Source organism: Ranitomeya imitator, chromosome 4, assembly GCF_032444005.1.
Source record: "Ranitomeya imitator isolate aRanImi1 chromosome 4, aRanImi1.pri, whole genome shotgun sequence".
Lineage (NCBI taxonomy): Eukaryota > Metazoa > Chordata > Amphibia > Anura > Dendrobatidae > Ranitomeya > Ranitomeya imitator.
Window position 1 is genome coordinate 170,259,657 of NC_091285.1, and position 21,406 is coordinate 170,281,062.

At 45.1% G+C, this 21,406-nt stretch overlaps 1 protein-coding gene across 2 annotated transcripts in view; it reads right to left on the bottom strand.

Moving 5' to 3' along the window:
- The window catches only part of CPEB4 (cytoplasmic polyadenylation element binding protein 4), a 94,440-nt gene extending 73,403 nt beyond the window's left edge, over positions 1 to 21,037 (bottom strand). Inside the window, exon 1 of one of the 2 annotated variants that reach the window (XM_069764090.1) lies at positions 19,295 to 21,037. In XM_069764090.1, the coding sequence (XP_069620191.1) occupies positions 19,295 to 20,407 (1,113 nt within the window). In that variant the 5' untranslated portion in view covers positions 20,408 to 21,037. The remainder of the gene's footprint in view (positions 1 to 19,294) is intronic. The other variant, XM_069764091.1, reaches the window with a different exon arrangement.
- Between the last annotated feature and the right edge of the window lie 369 nt (positions 21,038 to 21,406).

The window sequence follows — 21,406 nt, forward strand, 5'->3', positions numbered from 1 at the left end:
TGCATAATTAGAAAAAAAAAATTGACATGGTTTTGTGTGTGCTTTTTCGTATGTGTGTTAGTTTTTTTCTTTATCTCACTTGGTATGGATCCAGTCGCAAGGCTAACAGGAAAGCTACAATTTCTGACTTTGTAGGTGATTAACCTCCGATATGAGCTTCAGCAGCAGCGACAGTGGCTACGGGTCACTGATGTTGGGGTCTCTGCAGGTAGGCCGGTCCAACCTGAACCCAAGGATGCCCTACCAGACAGGTTTTCCGGAGGAAGAGAAGTTTTTTGTGTTTATGGAAACTTGCAAACTTTAATTTTAAACTTCGGCCTCACTCCTCCGGAAATGAACAGCAATGAGTCAGTATTGTGATGTCTCTACTAAAGGGAGATCCACAGTCCTGGGAGCTCTCTTTGTCGGTTTGTCTCCAGTCTGGGGAGGGACTTTTTGGGGCTCTAGCCCTTATCTATGATGACTTTGACTGAGTCCAGGTTGTGTCGCCTTCAGCAGGGGAATCGGTCAGTGGAGACGTATAGCTCCGAATTCCGCAGATGGGCAACTGATACTAAGTGGAGTCACCCGGATCTCAGAAGCCAATTTCTTCAGGGTCTCACTGAATGGTAGAAAGATGCCTTGGCGGTATATGAAACCCCTGAGTCCTTGGAGGCCGCTGTGTGTGTTGATAAGATGCATGTGGGATAGGTGGGTAAGACCACTTTCCCGGGTTATTGCTCATTCACCAGGGAAGCAATCTAGTGGTGAACCTGTACGGGTGAGGGTGGAGGAATGCATGCAGTAGGGGGTGCCTATGCATCGTACATTTCCTGGGATGTTCGGGAAAAAAGGGTGTGTGTTTTTTTGTGGAAAAAAGGGACATTGTATTTGGGCCTATCCTTTGATGCTTAAACAAAAGGAGACTTGTTTAGCCCTTGGTAGTCTAGAGTGGAATAAGCAAGGGGAGCATCTAACGCCAACCTGCAGTTGCCGGATTGTCTTGCCAGCAGAGGTGGTGCTAGGGAGCAAAACCGAGGAGATTTCAGTGTTTGTTGACATTGGAGCAGGAATCAACATGGTTGATGCGGAGTTTGCCTGATCTCACTGGCTGGTTTGCAGTGCTTTAGCCAAGCTCATTTCCATCTTCGTCATCAACTCAGCGCCACTTGCATAGAAAGCGCTCACTCAAATTGTACAGAATATAAGACTGGTGGTGGGGTTGGTTCATTCTGAAATAATTCCTTGCCATGTCCTGGATGGTTTTCCACCCCAATTGTACTAGGTCTTCCTTGGTTGGTGAAATATAATCCGTTGGTGGATTGGCAAGCCAGGGAGATCATTGAGTGGAGAGATGACTGCCATAAGAACTGTTTAAATATTTCCCTTTTCAGAGTCTCTACAGAAACTTTACTTGCATTTTTGTCAGGGTTTTAGGACATGTTCTCTGAGAGGAGTTGTCAGGATTTGCTGCCTCCATTGCGAATATGACAGTACTATTAATCCGACCCCGGAGCTAAACTACTTAAGTCCAGACTGTATAATCTTTCTGGTCTTGAGTGACAAGCAATGAAAGATTTCATTGCAGAAAGTCTGGAGAAGGGACACATCAGACCTTCATCTTCACCTGTGGCAGCAGTGTTAGTCTCCGAGAAGGAAAAAAAAAAAAAAAAAAGATGGCGGCCTACATCTTTTTAGATTTCCGGGAATTAAATCAAATTACCGTCTGAGATCTAATCTATACCCTCTTCCTCTGATTCCTGATCGGTTGTGGGAGCTAAGGTGTTCTCCAAGTTGGATTTAAGGGGGCCTACAACCTGGTTAGAATCAGAATCAGAGAAGGGGATGAATGGAAAATGGCATTCAATACCCCTGAGGGCCATTTTGAGAGTCTGGTCATGCCACTCGGTCTGACCAATGCACCTGCGATATTTCAGCATTTCAATGATGTTTTCCTTCATTTGGTGGGTAAGTTTGTGGTGGTCTATATAGATGAAATTTGGATTTACTCTTCTGATTTGGAGACATCAGAAGCATGTTAAAACAGGTGCTGCAAATGTTAAGAGATAAGTTATATGCCAAGCTAGAAAAATGTGTTTTTGTCATCCAGGAGGTGCAGTTTTTGGAGTACCAGTTGTCCTATTCAAGTTTTCGGATGGATCCGGAGAAGATCTGTGCTGTTCTTGATTGGGACAGTCACGAGAACTTGAAGGCCCTACATCGTTTTTTTGGGCCTTTGCTAATTTTTACCGGAAATCCATCCAGAATTATTCAGTAATTCTGAAACCCCTTACTGGCATAACAAGAAAAGGGTTGGACTTTTCCACATGGTCGGACGATGCCCTACAGGCCTTTTCCTCCCTTAAGAGCTGTTTGCCACAGCTCCTATACTTAGTCAACCCGTTGTTTCCCAGCCCTTTGTTGTGGATGTTGATGCGTTGGAGGTGGGGGTTGGGGCTGTGTTGGCTCAGGGTCCATCCTCTGGTAAATGTCGTTCATGCACCTTCTTTCCTAAAAAAAATTTTCTTAGGCTGAAATAAATTACTACATTGGCATTTGAGCAATGGCAAAATTGGTTAGAGGGGGCTATTGATCTATTTCTGTTATCACTGACCATAAGAACTTGCCATATCTTCAATTGGCTAAATGTCTCAACCCTAGGAAAGCTAGATGGTCCCCATTTTTAACTCGGTTCAATTTTGTGGTCACTTTCCATCCAGGGGTAAAAAAAAATGTCAAGGCTGGTGCTTTGTCCTGGAGCTTCGCTGGTGGTGACCACGAGGACCCTGTCCCGATTTTGCAGGAGGTAGTCGTCATTTCGGCACTGTACCCTGAGCAGGAGGGTGAGGTGTTACTCACGGGATGCCTCGGCCTCCTGCCCTCCAGAAAGGTTATTTGTGCCACTTAATCTGTGCCACAAAATAATTGGGGGAACATCACAACTCTCTGCTTGCTGGTCATCCAGGTGGTAAGGCATCCGTGGACCTCCTTTTTCATCGCTTTTGATGGCCGGGGTTTCATTGGGATGTGGCTGAACAAGTAGCTGCTTGTAGTGTCTGTGCACTTTCTAAAGTATCGCATACCTGTCCGTCTGGTACCCTTCTACCACTATCTATTCCTAGTAGACCATGGACACACTTCCCCGTGGATTTTATTACTGACCTAACGGTATCTGCAGGCAAGAGTGGTTTTAGTGGTTGTAGATTGATTCATTTCATCGCATTACCAGCACTTCCGAATGCCAAGACTTTTGCTCAGGTGTTTAGGAGATTGTGAAGCTTCAAGGGGTTCCCTCCAATGTGGTATCAGATCGGAGGACCGAGTTTGTTTCTAAGTTCTGGAGGGCGTTCTTTTATCGACTGGGTGCAGCTGTCTTTTTACTCTGCCTCCCATCACCAGTCAAATGGACAGACCGAGCGCATTAACCAGAATTTGGACAACTACCTCAGGTGTTTTGTTTCCGAAAATCAGGAGGACTGGGCATCCTACTTACTGCTGGCAGAATTTGCCATCAATAATCACCATCAAGAATCTACTGGCAGGTCAAAATTCTTCAGTGCATACGGTTACTATCCTCAGTTTGGTACTTTTAGCAGGGGAGGGGGTTCGGGAGTTCCGTAAGAGGAACGTTTTGCTTTGTTGCGGTCCTCAGTGTGGGGAAATAAATGAAGCGCACTCTGCTGTATTGGAGGTGTAGGCTAAACTTGGCCTAAGTCCAATATACTAGCCAAGAGAGGTAACAGCCGCACTTAAATGATTTAGGTTGCAAAAAGTATGTTTATTACATGTACAAAAAAAAAACACCACAGAAAGTCGAAAAATGAGGGCAAGGTTACATTTTGACCCTCCCTGGGTCTTTGTCAAACCCCACTGAAGGATAGAGAAAGCTTGCATGGAGGAAAAATTAGAGAGTAGTCCCCGCTGGGGCTCTTCCATGGGTGTAAGCAGAAAATGGAGTGCCCAACGCCATCTGTGGTGATAGGTCTCCTTTTTCCTGTACATGTAATAAACAGATACTTTTTACAACCTAAATCATTAATTACGTGCGGCTGTTTCCTCTCTTGGCTGTCCTCAGTGTGGGAAGGGGTTGAGTAATTTGAAGATTATGAGAGACAGGTACAAATGTATGGCTGACAAAACACTTGCCTGGTCCAAACCTAAATGTGAATGACTGTGTGGTTATCTACCAGGAATATGAGGTTGAAGATTCCTTCATGGAAGTTGGGACCTAGATTTTAATGGTCCCTATAAAATAACTGCAGTCATTAATCCTGCAGCGTTTCGTCTTCTGCTAGCTCAAGCTCTTAAGATCCATAATGTATTCCATTGACCTCTGTTCAAGTAGTATGAGGAATCTCTTGAGCCCTCACCCCTACTGCCGCCGACAATAGTTGATGGAAATCTCGAGTTTCAGATTTCAAGTATTGTAGATTCTTGCCTCCAACATTGCTCCCTACAATACTTGGTGCACTGGGTTATGGTCCAGAGGGAAGAATGTGGGTCTCGGCATCAGAGGTGAATGCCCACGGGCTGGTTTATTCATTTCACACTTCTTATCCTGAGAACCCTGGTCCTGAGTGTCCGGAAGCCACTCGTAGAGGGAGGGGTACTTTCACCAGTATGTCAGAAGCTGCAGACAGTCGCACTTCATCTAGCTGAAGAAGGTCTTTGAGTTTGGCTTTGCAGACACATTCTTAACCCTTCAGACTCTTTGACCCAGTAGCAAACTTTCTCCAGCTCTATTTGACACACCTGAATCTGGGTGTTTATAGACTTCCAGCCTGCTGATGGTAATCGCCAGTGATACTTCCATTTCCCATTGAGGCTTGGAGCTATAGCAGTCAGCTATCTTCCTCTCTGGTGTTTGGAGGACATCTGTGTTACCTCTCTAAGTCTACTCAAGATAAGTGTTCCCCTTGCTTGTCTATCCCAGGTTTCTTTAGTTGTAGTTGGGATCGACAAGTGTTCACTCTGTCCTTCCCCAAGAAGGGCTTATTGCTAGGGTCAGGCAGGGATTAGGTTCCTGCTCAGGGATAGGTGCAGAATCTATATAGGGACGTTTAGGGCAGACCGGGTAAAGCAAACTCTCCCTAGGGGTCTCCACTCCCCCCCCCCCATCCTAGTGTTGGTTTCCCTTCCCCTTATCCCTTTGTGTTGCACTTAGTCTTTCCTAAAAATAAAAAAAAAATGTACCATATCCGACAGATTTTCTCCCAATCCCTTCATACCATACACTGTCCTCCCTCCCCTACTGCATCTAGCTCACTCTGATTTTGAACCAGTCACAGAAGAAGTGATCAGGCTCCTTGAATCTTCTTGCCCTACTGCTTGCGCCAGTGACCCTATTCCCTACAGAAATAAAAATTATTGTATTATTATTCCTATAATGTGCGTGACACATGGGCCAGAAGAGGACCAGGGTGGAGCTGGAAACCTAAGAAGATGGCGATTGATAAGCATTTTAAACACCATTAGGCCTCTTTCACATGTCCTGATATACAGTTGTGTTCAAAAGTTCGCATATCCTGGCAGAATTTTTGCTTTCTTGGCCTTTTTTCAAAGAATATGATTGATAACACCAAAACTTTCTCTCCACTCATGGTTAGTGGTTGGGTGAAACCATTTATTGTCAAACTACTGTGTTTTCTCTTTTTTAAATCATACTGACAACCCAAAATATCCAAATGACCCTGATCAAAAAAGTTTACATACCCCATTTCTTAATACCATGTATTGCCCCCTCTAACATCAATGACAGCTTGAAGTCTTTTGTGGTAGTTGTAGATGAGGTTCTTTAATTTCTCAGATGGTAAAGCTGTCCACTCTTCTTAGCAAAAAAGCCTCCAGTTCCTGTAAATTCCTGGGAGGTCTAGCATGAACTGTGCGCTTGAGATCTCCCCAAAGTGGGTCAATGATATTGAGGTCAGGAGACTGAGGTGGCCACTCCACAACCTTAACTTTGTTCTGTGGTAGCCAACGACAGGTTGACTTGGCCTTGTGTTTTGGATTGTCGTCATGTTGGAATGTCCAAGTATGTCCCATGCGCAGCTTCCGGGCTGATGAGTGCAAATTTGCCTCCAGTATTTGCTAATAGCGTGCTACATTCATCTTCCCTTCAACTTTGACCAAGTTTTCTGTGCCTTTGTAGCTTACACATCCCAAAACATTAGCGATCCACCTCCGTGCTTTACAGTAAGAATGGTGTTCCTTCATCATAGGCCTTGTTGACGTCTCTCCAAATGTAACGTTTATAGTTGTGGCCATAAAGTTCAATTTTGGTCTCATCACTCCAAATTACCTTGTTCCAGAAGTTTTGAGGCTTGTCTCTGTGCTGTTTTTCATATTGTAGGCGAGATACTTTGTTGCATTTGCGCAGTAAAGGCTTTCTTCTGGTGACTTGACCATGCAGACCATTTTTCTTTAAGAGCCTCCTTAGCGCGCATCTTGAAATAGCAACACCGCTGGTTTTCAGAGAGTCCTGTATTTCAGCTGATGTTATTTGTGGGTTTTTCATTGCATCCCGAGCAATTTTCCTGGCTGTTGTGAACAACATTTTTTGTTGGTCTACCTGATCGTGGTTTTGTTTTTACAGAGCCCATGATTTTCGATTTGTTAATCACAGTTTGAAAGCTGCTGACTGGCATTATCAATTCCTTGGATATCTTTTTGTATCCTTTTCCTGTTTCACACAGTTAAACAAACCTTTTCCCATAGATCCTTTGACTTTGAATTCTTTTGCTTTCCGGATGCCTCGCAATCCAGAAATGTCAGTGGCTGAATAAAAGATGCAAGAGTCAGTCTGGATTCCAGAAACTCACTCAGCTTTTATGCACACACACCGATTACAAGCAAACAGGTCACGGATGAGGACGTTACCTTTAGTAGCCATTCAAACCCATTTGTGTCAACTTCTGGGCATATTATCAGGCCAAAATTACCAGGGTGTATGAACTTTAGATCAGGCTCATTTGGATGTTTTAGATTGTCACTATGAATTAAAGGGAACCTGTCACCTCCCCCCCCCCAGGCATTTGAAACTAAAAGAGCCACCTTGTGCAGCAGCAATGCTACATTCTGACAAGGTGGCTCTTTTAGTTATTGGTGCTGTAAATGCAGAAATAATCAGTTTTGTAATTTGTCCGAAATACCTGTCTTCAGTCCGGGAGGCAGGTCTTTCCCCCGTGCTGCAGACGCCTCACAGCCGTCACTCAAGTCTTCTTGGCGCCGGGCGCCGCCTCCTCAGCACTGTTTGTTTTGAAATCTGCCGGCGCCTGCGCTCTTTTGTCTTGCCTGGGGCAGGTGCAGTGAGCGCTGCCCGTATGTCCTCATATGCAGTCGCGCTGACTGCGCCTGTGCGGCCGCCCTGCTTGTGAATCCTAGCCCTTCAGTGTCTTATGATTTATTCACACTGCGCGGCTGGGATTCCTGGGCATGCGCACTGCGTGTCTAAGCCACTCACCCAGGTCGCAGTGCGCATGCCCAGGAATTCCAGCCGCACAGTGTGAATAAATCATAAGACACTGAGGGGCTAGGATTCACAAGCAGGGCGGCCGCACAGGCGCAGATGTTGTTAGTGGAAGATTCCATTAAAGGAACAGAAAGGGCAAACTGTCACAAAGACATAAATCGTCAAATGGCGGGCTGTCTTCCTGATGCTTGAGTTCAATTTATCCTGGATTGGGTTAATAGATTTACAGGAAGACGCTGGTGAGGACCATGTGCTTATGGTGTACATGGGTAGCAATGACAAAGTTGGAGGTAAATGGATGGTCCTTAAAAGTGATTTCAGGGAATAAGGCCATAAGCTGAGGGCAAGTACCACAAAAGTAGTGTTCTCTGTAATACTACTGTACCACACAATGGAGACAGCAGGAGATTATAGAGAGAAACAAGTGTCTTGGGAACTAGTGTGGGAAGGAGAGTTTCGGATTCCTAGACAACTTGGTCAACTTCTGTGTTTTATACAGGCTCTAAGCTAAGGAAGGGCTGTGCCATATAGGAAGGGTGCTGAATAAAGAAAGTTGGGGAAGGGAATGTTTAACCCCTTTACCCCCAAGGTTGGTTTGCACGTTAATGACCGGGCCAATTTTTACAATTCTGACCACTGTCCCTTTGTGAGGTTATAACTCTGGAACGCTTCAACGGATCCCAGTGATTCTGACATTGTTTTCTCGTGACATATTGTACTTCATGACAATGGTAAAATTTCTTTGATATTACCTGCGTTTATTTGTGAAAAAAACGGAAATATGGCAAAAATTTTGAAAACTTCGCAATTTTCCAACTTTGAATTTTTATGCAATTAAATCACAGAGATATGTCACACAAAATACTTAAGTAACATTTCCCACATGTCTACTTAACATCAGCACAATTTTGGAACCAAAATTTTTTTTTGTTAGGGAGTTATAAGGGTTAAAAGTTGACCAGCAATTTCTCATTTCTACAACACCATTTTATTTTAGGGACCACATCTCATTTGAAGTCATTTTGAGGGGTCTATATGATAGAAAATACCCAAGTGTGACACCATTCTAAAAACTACACCCCTCAAGGTGCTCAAAACCATATTCAAGAAGTTTATTAACCCTTCTGGTGCTTCACAGGAATTTTTTGAATGTTTAAATAAAAATGAACATTTAACTTTTTTTCACAAAAAATTTAATTCAGCTCCAATTTGTTTAATTTTACCAAGGGTAACAGGAGAAAATAGACCCCAAACATTGTTGTACAATTTGTCCTGAGCACGACAATACCCCACATGTGGGGGTAAACCACTGTTTGGGCGCATGGCAGAGCTCGGAAGCGAAGGAGCGCCATTTGACTTTTCAATGCAAACTTGACTGGAATTGAGATGGGACGCCATGTTTCGTTTGGAGAGCCCCTGATGTGCCTAAACATTGAAACCCCCCACAAGTGACACCATTTTGGAAAGTAGACCCCTTAAGGAACTTATCTAGATGTGTGGTGAGCACTTTGACCCACCAAGTGCTTCACAGAAGTTTATAATGTAGAACCGTAAAAATAAAAAATCATATTTTTTTCACAAAAATTAACTTTCCGCCCCAATTTTTTATTTTCCCAAGGGTAAGAGAAGAAATTGGACCCCAAAAGTTGTTGTACAATTTGTCCTGAGTACGCTGATACCCCATATGTGGGGGTAAACCACTGTTTGGGCGGATGGGAGAGCTCGGAAGGGAAGGAGCGCCGTTTGACTTTTCAATGCAAAATTGACAGGAATTGAGATGGGACGCCATGTTGCGTTTGGAGAGCCACTGATGTACCTAAACATTGAAACCCCCCACAAGTGACACCATTTTGGAAAGTAGACCCCTTAAGGAACTTATCTAGATGTGTGGTGAGCACTTTGACCCACCAAGTGCTTCACAGAAGTTTATAATGCAGAGCCGTAAAAATAAAACAAAAAATTTTTCCCACAAAAATTATTTTTTTAGCCCCCAGTTTTGTATTTTCCCGAGGGTAACAGGAGAAAGTGGACCCCAAAAGTTGTTGTCCAATTTGTCCTGAGTACGCTGATACCCCATATGTTGGGGGGAACCACCGTTTGGGCGCATGGGAGGGCTCGGAAGGGAAGGAGTGCCATTTGGAATGCAGACTTAGATGGAATGGTCTGCAGGCGTCACATTGCGTTTGCAGAACCCCTAATGTACCTAAACAGTAGAAATCCCCCACAAGTGACCCCATATTGGAAACTAGACCCCCATGGAACTTATCTAGATGTGTTGTGAGAACTTTGAACCCCCAAGTGTTTCACTACAGTTTATAACGCAAAGCCGTGAAAATAAAAATCTTTTTTTTCCCACAAAAATTATTTTTTAGCCCCCAGTTTTGTATTTTCCCAAGGATAACAGGAGAAATTGGACCCCAAAAGTTGTTGTCCTATTTGTCCTGAGTACGCTGATACTCCATATGTTGGGGTAAACCCCTGTTTGGGCACACGGGAGAGCTCGGAAGGGAAGGAGCACTGTTTTACTTTTTCAACGCAGAATTGGCTGGAATTGAGATCGGACGCCATGTCGCGTTTGGAGAGCCCCTGATGTGCCTAAACAGTGGAAACCCCCCAATTATAACTGAAACCCTAATCCAAACACACCCCTAACCCTAATCCCAACAGTAACCCTAACCACACCTCTAACCCTGACACACACCTAACCCTAATCCCAACCCTATTCCCAACTGTAAATGTAATCTAAACCCTAACCGTAACTTTAGCCCCAACCCTAACTGTAGCCTTAACCCTAGCCCCAACCCTAACTTTAGCCCCAACCCAAACTGTAGCCCTAACCCTAGCCCTAACCCTAGCCCTAACCCTAGCCCTAACCCTAGCCCTAACCCTAGCCCTAGCCCTAACCCTAGCCCTAGCCCTAACCCTAGCCCTAGCCCTAACGGAAAAATGGAAATAAATACACTTTTTTAATTTTTCCCTAAGTAAGGGAGTGATGAAGGGGGGTTTGATTTACTTTTATAGCGGGTTTTTTAGCGGATTTTTATGATTGGCAGCCGTCACACACTGAAAGACGCTTTTTATTGCAAAAAATATTTTTTGCGTTACCACATTTTGAGAGCTATAATTTTTCCATATTTTGGTCCACAGAGTCATGTGAGGTCTTGTTTTTTGCGGGACGAGTTGACGTTTTTATTGGTAACATTTTCGGGCACGTTACATTTTTTGATCGCTTTTTATTCCGATTTTTGCGAGGCAGAATGACCAAAAACCAGCTATTCATGAATTTCTTTTGGGGGAGGCGTTTATACCGTTCCGCGTTTGGTAAAATTGATAAAGCAGTTTAATTCTTCGGGTCAGTACGATTACAGCGACACCTCATTTATAACATTTTTTTATGTTTTGGCGCTTTTATATGATAAAAACTATTTTATAGAAAAAATAATTATTTTTGCATCGCTTTATTCTCAGGACTATAACTTTTTTTTTTGCTGATGATGCTGTATGGCGGCTCGTTTTTTGCGGGACAAGATGACGCTTTCAGCGGTATCATGGTTATTTATATCTGTCTTTTTGATCGCGTGTTATTCCACTTTTTGTTCGGCGGTATGATAATAAAGCGTTGTTTTTTGCCTCATTTTTTTTTTTTTCTCTCACGGTGTTTACTGAAGGGGTTAACTAGTGGGCCAGTTTTATAGGTCGGGTCGTTACGGACGCGGCGATACTAAATATGTGTACTTTTATTGTTTTTTTTTTATTTAGATAAAGAAATGTATTTAGGGGAATAATTTTTTTTTTTTTCATTATTTAGGAATATTTTTTTTTATTTATTTTTTTTTTTTTTTTACACATTTTGAAAAATTTTTTTTTACTTTTTTACATTGTCCCAGGGGGGGGGACATCACAGATCAGTGATCTGACAGTGTGCACAGCACTCTGTCAGATCACTGATCTGACATGCAGCGCTGCAGCCTTCACAGTGCCTGCTCTGAGCAGGCTCTGTGAAGCCACCTCCCTCCCTGCAGGACCCGGATCCGCAGCCATCTTGGATCCGGGGCTGGAGGAAGCAGGGAGGGAGGTGAGACCCTCGCAGCAACGCGATCACATCGCGTTGCTGCGGGGGGCTCAGGGAAGCCCGCAGGGAGCCCCCTCCCTGCGGGAAGCTTCCCTATACTGCCGGCACATCACGATCATCTTTGATCGCGGTGTGCCAGGGGTTAATGTGCCGGGGGCGGTCCGTGACCGCTCCTGGCACATAGTGCCGGATGTCAGCTGCGATAAACAGCTGACACCCGGCCGCGATCGGCGGCGCTCCCCCCGTGAGCGCCGCCGATCGCGCTGGACGTACTATCCCGTCCGTGGTCATGGGGGCCCACCCCACCTCGACGGGATAGTACTTCCCATGTCAGAAAGGGGTTAACCCCTTCCAGATTCCATTTTCCTTCTTTCCTCGTCTTCAAAAAGCCATAACTTTTTTTTTCCCCATCGACAGCCATATGAGGGGCTTGTTTTATTGCAGGACGAGTTGCAATTTTAAATGACACCATTCACTTTGTCATTTGATGTACCGTATATACTCGAGTATAAGCCGAGATTTTCAGCCCAAATTTTGGGGCTGAAAGTGCCCCTCTCGGCTTATACTCGAGTCAAGGTGGGTGGCAGGGTCGGCGGGTGAGGGCGCTGAGGCATACTTACCTAGTCCCAGCCGTCCCACGGTCTTCTGTGCTGCAGCTTCTTCCCCTCTTCAGCGGTCACGTGGGACCGCTCATTACAGAAATGAATAGGCGGCTCCACCTCCCATAGGGGTGGAGCCGCCTATTCATTTCTCTAATCAGCGCTGCCGGTGACCGCTGATTAGAGAAAGAAGCTGCGGCACCGAAGACCAGCTGTGACAGGCAGGGGGAGCCGGACGTCGGGACCAGGTAAGTATGTAATAGTCACCTGTCCGCGTTCCAGCCGCCGGGCGCCGCTCCATCTTCTCGGCGCCTCCATCTTCCCGGCGTCTGCGCTCTGACTGTTCAGGTCAGAGGGCGCGATGACGCATATAGTGTGCGCGGCACCCTCTGCCTGATCAGTCAGTGCAGAGACGCCGGGAAGATGGAGGCGCCGGGACCGGACGCCGGAACGAGACGTCGGGAGCTGCAATCAAGAGAGGTGAGTATGGCTTTTTTTTTTTTTTTTTACTGCAACAGCAGCGGCAATGGCACAGCTTTATATAGGGAACTATGAACGGTGCAGAGCACTATATGGCAGAGCTATAGGGAAATAATGAATGGTACAGAGCACTATATCGGGCACAGCTATAGGGAACAATGAACGGTGCAGAGCACTATATGGGGCACAGCTATAGGGAACAATGAACGGTGCAGAGCACTATATGGGGCACAGCTATAGGGAACAATGAACGGTGCAGAGCACTATATGGGGCACAGCTATAGGGAACAATGAACGGTCCAGAGCACTGTATGGGGCACAGCTATGGGACAATCATGAACGGTGCAGAGCACTATATGGGGCACAGCTATAGGGAAATAATGAACGGTGCAGAGCACTGTATGGGGCACAGCTATAGGGACAATCATGAATGGTGCAGAGCACTATGTGGGGCACAGCTATGGGGCAATAATGAACATGCAGAGCACTATATGGCACAGCTATGGGGCAAGAATGATCTATTTTTATTTTTTGAAATTCACCGGTAAATGCTGCATTTCCACCCTAGGCTTATACTCGAGTCAATAAGTTTTCCCAGTTTTTTGTGGCAAAATTAGGGGGGTCGGCTCATACTCGGGTCGGCTTATACTCGAGTATATACGGTACTAGAAAGTTGAAAAAAAAAATATATAGATCCCTCAAACTCCTTTTCCAAGACCACTAACATTTTCAACTTTTGGTCATTGGGGCTGTGCGAAAGTTAACTTTTCGCACCCTCAACTGGCATTTTTGTAGATATTTTGTGGTTATATATGATGTTTTGATCGCCTCTTATTGAATTTGTTTTTGCAGTGTAGCGGTAGCTGCAAGACCTTAATTCTGAGGTTTTATCTTTTTCCTCATACAGTTTACCAATCGAGTAAATTGATTTGATTTTATATTTTGATAGATAGAACTTTTCCAAACGTAACGATCACGTTTATTTTTTTTTCCATTTACATTATTTTTAATGGGTACGAACTGGGGATGATTTGAACTTTTTTATACTTTTAAAAACTTCTTTTTTTTTTACTCTATGTGGTGGTCCTCTTAGGGGCCTTGATCCTGCAATAGTCTGATCATATGTGCTATATACTATGTACCACAGTATTTCTGTATATAGTAAAAATCACGGTCTCCTATGAACACTAGCCAGAAGCTGGCATTCACAGAAATTTTGTCATAACAAGCATAGGGGACTTCAGCAGACTCCATGATGCGATCAAAGGGTGCCGATAGGAGCATAGCATGAAGCATCCTCTGCTGCCACACTATAAATGCAGGTAAAACAGGTAACCAGTAGTGATGAGCGAATATACTCGTTGCTAGGGTTTTCCTGAGCACGCTCGGGTGGTCTCCGAGTATTTGTTAGTGTTCGGAGATTTAGTTTTCATCGCCGCAGCTGAATGATTTACAGCTACTAGCCAGGCTGAGTACATGTGGGGGTTGCCTGGTTGCTAGGGAATTCCCACATGTAATCAAGCAGACTAGTAGCTGTAAATAATTGAGCTGCCATGATGAAAACTAAATCTTGGAGCAGTCAAATACTCGGAGACCACCCAAGCATGCTCGGGAAAACCCGAGCAACGAGTATACTCGCTCATCACTAGTAACCAGCTAACAGAGGAGCTTAGCTCCACCAGAAGATGATGGCTGAAAATCATATTCACCATATGCTGGGAAAAAATGCAGGCTCAGTTCCTGAGCATCACAGTCACAGAAGCAAGGAAGAGAAATAGAGATACAGTAAGTGCATATACATTAATAACAGAAGCCTCAGACATGAAAATGTCCCTGCTGGAAGAGGTAAGGAGAGAAAGAATGATAAAATATTGATAGGGGTTTTCTATAAGTCTCAAAGTTTCATGGAAGGAGAAAATATTCTCAAATTAAATATATGACGTAGTTTATCAGGGTGAAGTCATTATTATGGGGGACTTCAACCATGCTTATATAAATTGGGGAACAAAAACTTGTGGGTCCAGCAAAGGAAACAAGTTTTTTGCGATACCACAAAACAATTGCCTTTCACAACTGGTGCGGGACCCAACAAGAAGGGGGGCACTGCTAACTAATTATAACCAGTAGACCAGACACAATATTAAATATACTGGTTGGGGGTCACTTGGATAATAGTGATCACAAAATAGACATCTTTCATGTATCCTTTGACCCCTTCACGACCTATGACTTAAAGGTGCGTGTCATAGGTCGGGTCCTGGGGCATTTGATGCGGGCTTCGGCACCGAGACTGCATATTTTCAGGCACATGACAGCTGATCTGATCAGCTGTCATGTGTCTCCCTAACAGCCATGGGTGGAATCACGATCCAACCTTATTAGTTTGAGTTTAGTTCTAACATTCAAGGATTCCATAATCACAAGATCTGTACCACAGCACTAGAGCATAGAAAATGTGGTGCCAATAGTCAAAAAGGGGACAAAACCTGAGGCTGGAAATGATAGGCCTGTAAGGTTTGCCTCTACTGTGGGCAAAATCTCTGAGGGTTTTCTAAGAGATGGTATCCTGGAGTAATATGAATAACCTCATAACCCAACATCAACATTAGTTTGAGGTATCAGTCCTGTCAAACTAATCTGATCAGCTTCTATAGGAAGGTAATATCCACACAAGACTAAGGTAACATCCTGCATCTCCACTCTCTGGACTTTTCAAAAATGTTTAATAATAAAGTGCCACAATAAGGTTGTTACATACAATGGGAACAAAGGGACTAGGTAAAATATGTGTAGTTGGCCTAATGACCCAGGTATAATGTAAAATATAATATCCCCAATGACCTAGGTATACTGATGTATAATATAGTATCCCCCCCAATGACCTAGGTACTGTATAATACAATATCCCCCAGAATGACCCATAAAGTCCCAAGTATAATATAATATCCCTCCCCAATGACGCAGGTATTTCCCCAATTAATGACCAAGGTATAATGATGTATAATACTCCCACCCCACCCATGACCAAGGCAAGGTATAACAATGTATAATGTAATGCCACCCCGCGCCATTTATAATTATATATATATATAATAACCTCCTCCTTCATGACCCAGCTATGATGTCTAATAACCGCTATGCTCTGCTATGATCGAGAAATATTATAATAGCTTGCCTGTGCTGTGCACCTGGTCACAGATGCAGTAACACTGAAAATAAAGTACAGGTCATTACAGGTTCTGCAACAAGGGCCAGTGAGCCCTCACCTTGTTCTTGCCAGAAGGGTTGCTACAAACTATATGCTGGTTTTAAAGGCCTACGGTTGCGCAGCTCCCGATTCACCTAGCAGCAAGTCCCCTATGCTGCAGCAATCCTGCTCCGAGTTGGATGCACCTGCTCTCCTCTACCAGCCAGTGCCTAGACCCATGACAAGGAGGCAGAGACACTGCAGAAGGCAAGAAGCCGGAGAGGATGTTTCTCTACAAAGAAGTCTCATCTTACAGCAACAGTGAGGAGACAGGCTAGTCACAAATGGAAACAAGAGGAAAGAAGCAAGAGTCCATAAAGCTATATGATATTTACAGAAGAATTATTTTATTAAGAGCTTTATGGACTCTTGTTTCGCTCGTCAGATATAATTTTGGAGTCGCTACGTTATGGGCAACTCATTTCTCAATACGCAAATCTATAAGGATACAGATGGAAACGAGACTGAAAATTCTCGTCTTGCAGAAGTAGCCTGTAGAGACGTCAGTGACTTCTACTCAGCTGGTATTGTGCCCACTGGAAACAACACCTGTATTTTATAATTATACGTCCCTTTTATGCAGCTCCTGAATATGGCTCTGTTTTTCAGGCCTGAGAGATAAGCAAGTGTCAGAAGCCATGAATGTGGAAAATCTGATATTTCCGACACCATTACTAGTGAGCGCAGATAGACGTCTACTTCTTCCCCCAATATTAAGCCTACGTATATTCAGAAGGAAACACATCCAAGCTATATCCCATTTAGCCGGCTCAAGAAACTATTCGGTGTGGTTACCATGGATACACTTCCTTTTCAATGCAGCACATCTCTAAGCAGTCGTCTCCAGATTACTCGGGCCTTAACCGTTCTTGCTGCATTAACCAGAAATTCATTTCAGTAGAGATCCTCTTAAGGCATGAGACACCTGCGATGGCATGGAAACCACATTTATTCACTAGTGAGGAGGAGAAAATAATACAAAGCAATGACAATCAACCTCTGAAGGACAAAGTGTCAGCAGTGACCGTGATTCTACAGTAACCTGAATATTTATAGCTATTCCTATGGTAGCAATGTAGCAACAGTGTAAACTGCTGTTACAGGACTGCGTTACTAATAGATTGTAACAAAGTAGCTGTCACCATAGGACAACGCAGAGGCTGCAGTGAGATGTTCATAGGGTACATCATCAATACTGCAATGGAAAAATGGTACTAAGGCAAAGGGCAAGCAAGGAGCGCATACCTTGAAGGAGTGTTCCAGCATTCCATGAAATTTGCCTATTACTAGGTAATATTATATATTTCACCTTCAAAATCCGTGGCCAACAGTCCATAGCAATACAAACACATCATCCTACCAGCTGCGATCCCCAGCGTTTCTTCTGCTTAGTAACATAACATTACAGCTCGATGCAGGCATGACGTCACAGGTACCTATTAATAAGAAGGGGTGCCCAGGATGCCACGGGGTGTAGGAGGTTCATTACTCTACAACACAACAGCATCAAACTACCGACATGGAAGCTGCACCAGAGTCAACTCTAGCTAAACATCGTTCACTTGACCACTGCAGCCAATCATTGGCCTCAGTGGTCACATGAATGATATGCAGCACAAGACTAACTGAAGGGCTGTCAGGGACCGCCAAAGCCTAGATCTGAAATGTGAATTTAGATTTTAGATTATGTGCTTATTAATAGGCAATGAAAAGTCAGAAAAACCCAGAAAATGCCTTTAAATTAGACATACAAGTTGAGCAATTCAGCTGCATCTGTAAAGTAAGGAATATACAACTAGAGATAATGTAGAAAGCTCACAGCCATAAGATGAACCACATTTATCATGTTCCCCTGCAAAAACCAAAAAAGGATAAATGTGGCAATTATGTCAGTCTTGGCGCACTGGCCATAGTAAACCTTCCTCAATATCTTTCCCTGTTAGGGAAAAAAAAAATGGCCGAAGAACCAAGAACACAGTGACGGCAGTTAATAACGCACACTGGATGGACACTGGTGCGGTTATGTAATAAGGGGATTTATGAATTGCGTCATATTGTGAACTGTGTGGAACATGACATGCCTTCTTTATGCACTTACCTAAAATGGCACATTGCAAGCCACCATGCCATAATCCAGCAGTCGTAGTAACCCACTGACTGCCAAGACTAGAAATTCACTGCAGGCATTGGGGCAGGGATGGCTTATGAACATCACTGCATAAAACAGCTCTACACACAGGGGGGCCGGGTGGGTGTTCACATATTAATAAACGCAATGATTGCACCCCTTCATTTTTGCTGTACTAGAGGTTCTTACATCTCAGTACCTGCAGTAAACAATACATGGTAGGTGTGAGGACAAGCATACGGATGCAGTAAAGGTGGGTTTGTCTTTTGGCATGGGTCTGTATCCGATGTGTATAAGATATCTACCCTCCACGCTGCATGTATGGCATCAAAGTGCAGGAATGCAGTCAGCAGCTCTTAGCACATTCTTACATACCAGGGCTATAAATAGTCCCCATTAGCCTGTATCACAGGAGGGGAGATGTATCATCAGCTGACCTGAAATTCTGCAGCCACAACCTTTGTTATGGAAACAATAAGAATCCCTTGTCTATTTTTAAAAAGGGACTGAGGCCATGGGCCAGTGCCAGCAGCTGATGTGCTATCTGCAATGTACAGAGCCCATCACCAAACGCTGAGCCATGGACAAGGACTGGAGCTCTGCTGCAATATTTCAAGGTCAATCATGACGCAACTATTGATGTTGGCACAGGCACCCAAATGGAAATGCGAGAAGCTGGATAGACCTGTACGGATCAGAACCAGGTCTAATGATCGGTGAGGGAAAGCACAGTCCACAGTGGTGCACAGCATACTTCTCATTGTGGTAATCTACAATGTAACTGGGTCTTCCGGGATTAAATCCATGGACACGTAGGATCATATATTAATAGAATCAACACTAGAGAAGATGGTGGCATCATTTTTAGATGCGACCTGGTGGCTGGACATATCCGGTGCCATTTTCGCTGGGGCTACAATTAGCACGATGCATCATTAAATAGAAAATAGGAATTTTTGCTCTAATTTTATTCCTGCTGCTCCCCTTTAACACCACCATACAGATCCAAAAGATATGGGCCTATATATTCATTGCTAATTATTCTGGTCTTCAGAAGGGGGCGTGACTTTAGGTTGCTCTGCATTATTAGCCCGTGAGCCACGCCTCCTTGTAGAAACCATTAAAAAAATACCATACTGGGCGCACTAAATTAAAAGGCCCATGTTTCTGAAACCATATGGCAGATTTTAAAGAGAAATACTCTAGAGAGAAAGGGTCATAATATAAAAGGCAAAAACTGGCCACCTTTGACCCGGTGACAGGTCTTTAAAACACATAAGGTCCACAAATTTTCCGACACACAACACACGTATATCCTCACCGCAAAAGGAAATATGTTGTCGGCTCTGTTCAGGCTGTCTTCCATCCAAGATTTTTGTGCAAAGGCAGAACTGGGCCTGGCGTACTTCTGCAACTGGATGTGGTTATTCCCAAAATTCTTCTTTAAGGGCGAGATGGAATTCAAGGGAGTTATTCCTCCATTAAGTCCTCTACGGTGGTCCCTACCTTGGGACCCACCCCATCCTCCATATCCACTGCCGCCAGGGCTCCATGAAGAAGATGGTGTCGGTGAAGGGCTTTGGTAGCTGCTCCATGGAGAGGGAGGTTTATTAAGATTATTGGCCAAATGGGGGAGTTGGTTAAAAGCAGCATTTCGGTGGGGGAACGGCGGTGGGTGCGGACTGGCAGGAGACCTCCTTTGCTGTTGATGTTGGTTATGGTGGTGCTGAAAATGTGGGTGGTGGGGGTGATGTTGGGACATGGGTCCAATCTGTGGAGAAAAGCTACCTCCGAAGCCAGGGCTCACGTGGTGAGGGAAATTCTGGAACAGCAAAGCACCATTATTAGCCGAAGCAGCAGTGACCCCTCCCTGGTGGAAGAAACTGGCATCCTCATTAATGATAGTGTTAGAAGAAGGGGCGATAGCAGCTGACCAATTGCTGAAGCCTGTGAGGGGGGACGCGGAGGAGGTCAAGGTCTGGTTAGAAGACCCCAGCCCGGACGCCTCTTGGTAATCAAACCCTGCCAACACAGGCGACTCGATCCTTATTTTCTCCTTGCCGCTTTCTGAAGAGCTGTCTCCTTGATTTTCCTCAGATTTCACCTTCTCGGGGTCGGGTAGGATCCCGGCCTCTTGGCTTTGGCTCGGGGACAGCTGCTGTTTTTCTAAGGACTCTTGCTGCTCCTGTTGGGACTTGGATTTGTCAGAGCCCAGGATCTCATCCTGAATGTTATGGGCGGCCGGGGCAGGAAAGAGCCAGGCCGAGCCCGCACTGTTGCCGTTGGCAGGGGTGTTATTGATGAAGGCGGCGGGGCTCGGGCTGGCGTTCTGATGGTGGTGAGGCGGCTGAAGGTGAGGGTGAAACCTGACTGGAAAAGCAGATTTATTCCCAGTGTTATTTTGCACCAGCACTCCAAAGCCGTAATCCCCCATTTATTCCTAATTTTTGGGGGGCAAATATAGCGGGGTCTTGCTTTTTTTCTTCTTGAGGCCAAATCTCCACAGAGGCTTCTCTACTGGTGGCAGTTGTCGCCAGACATTTACCTCAGGAGGGGGATGAAGGATGGGGGGGCAAGCTACCAAATGGCTCTTTGGTTTAGTGGAACTGGGCTGGGTTCACTCCATGAAGGGCAGCACTGGAGAGGCTGGCACTGGAGAGGCTGGCACTGGCCTCGGTGCGCTCGTCTCCTCCTCTCAGCTGCCTGCCCAGAATAGACAGAAAGTAAGCTGACGTCGGAAGCTCACCGACCATTACCTCACGAAGCAGCTCCTCAGTGACAGCAGCTCTCCAGACGACGTGCCTAGCGCTGCAGCTCGCCTCCCAGCCCCTGTGACATTACAGCATATGGTTGGCCCCGGTGACAGCCGTGCGGATGTGTCAGGGGAGAAGGAGGACAACGGGCTCTCGGTGTGGGTCTCGGGGAGCGGCGGACGGGGGGATTACAATCCCTTTCGCCAGGCTCTGTCCGTCTCCGCTGCTCCTCCCCGTCCTTCTAGTCAGCACCGAGCACACAGAGAAATGACAACCAGCTGGCGCAAGAGGCGCTTCCGGTTCGCGTACTCAGGAGATACAGAGCAACCCCCCGGCTCTGCATCAGCCAATAGCGTGGCGAGGGTGGATTACAGTGGGCGTAGTCACAGCGCTGCCTGTCCAGCTGAAATCTCTAACCACGCCCTAGAAGGTCAAAAGAGGGGGAAAAAATAAAGAGTGACGCCACGGTCACATGGTACTCCTGACTCCTCCTATGAAGGTCACAAGTCATAACTCCGCCCAATAAGGTCAGTGCAGGAGGGATGTGTACAGTGCGCTAATGAGGTCAGCCAGAGGAGGTTTGGGTGTTGTCAGCTGCTGATAGGCAGGATGGTTCCACATAGCACTGGCTGTATTGGAGCCATACATCTCCAGGAGCAGAGGCTCATTCATTATTGCAT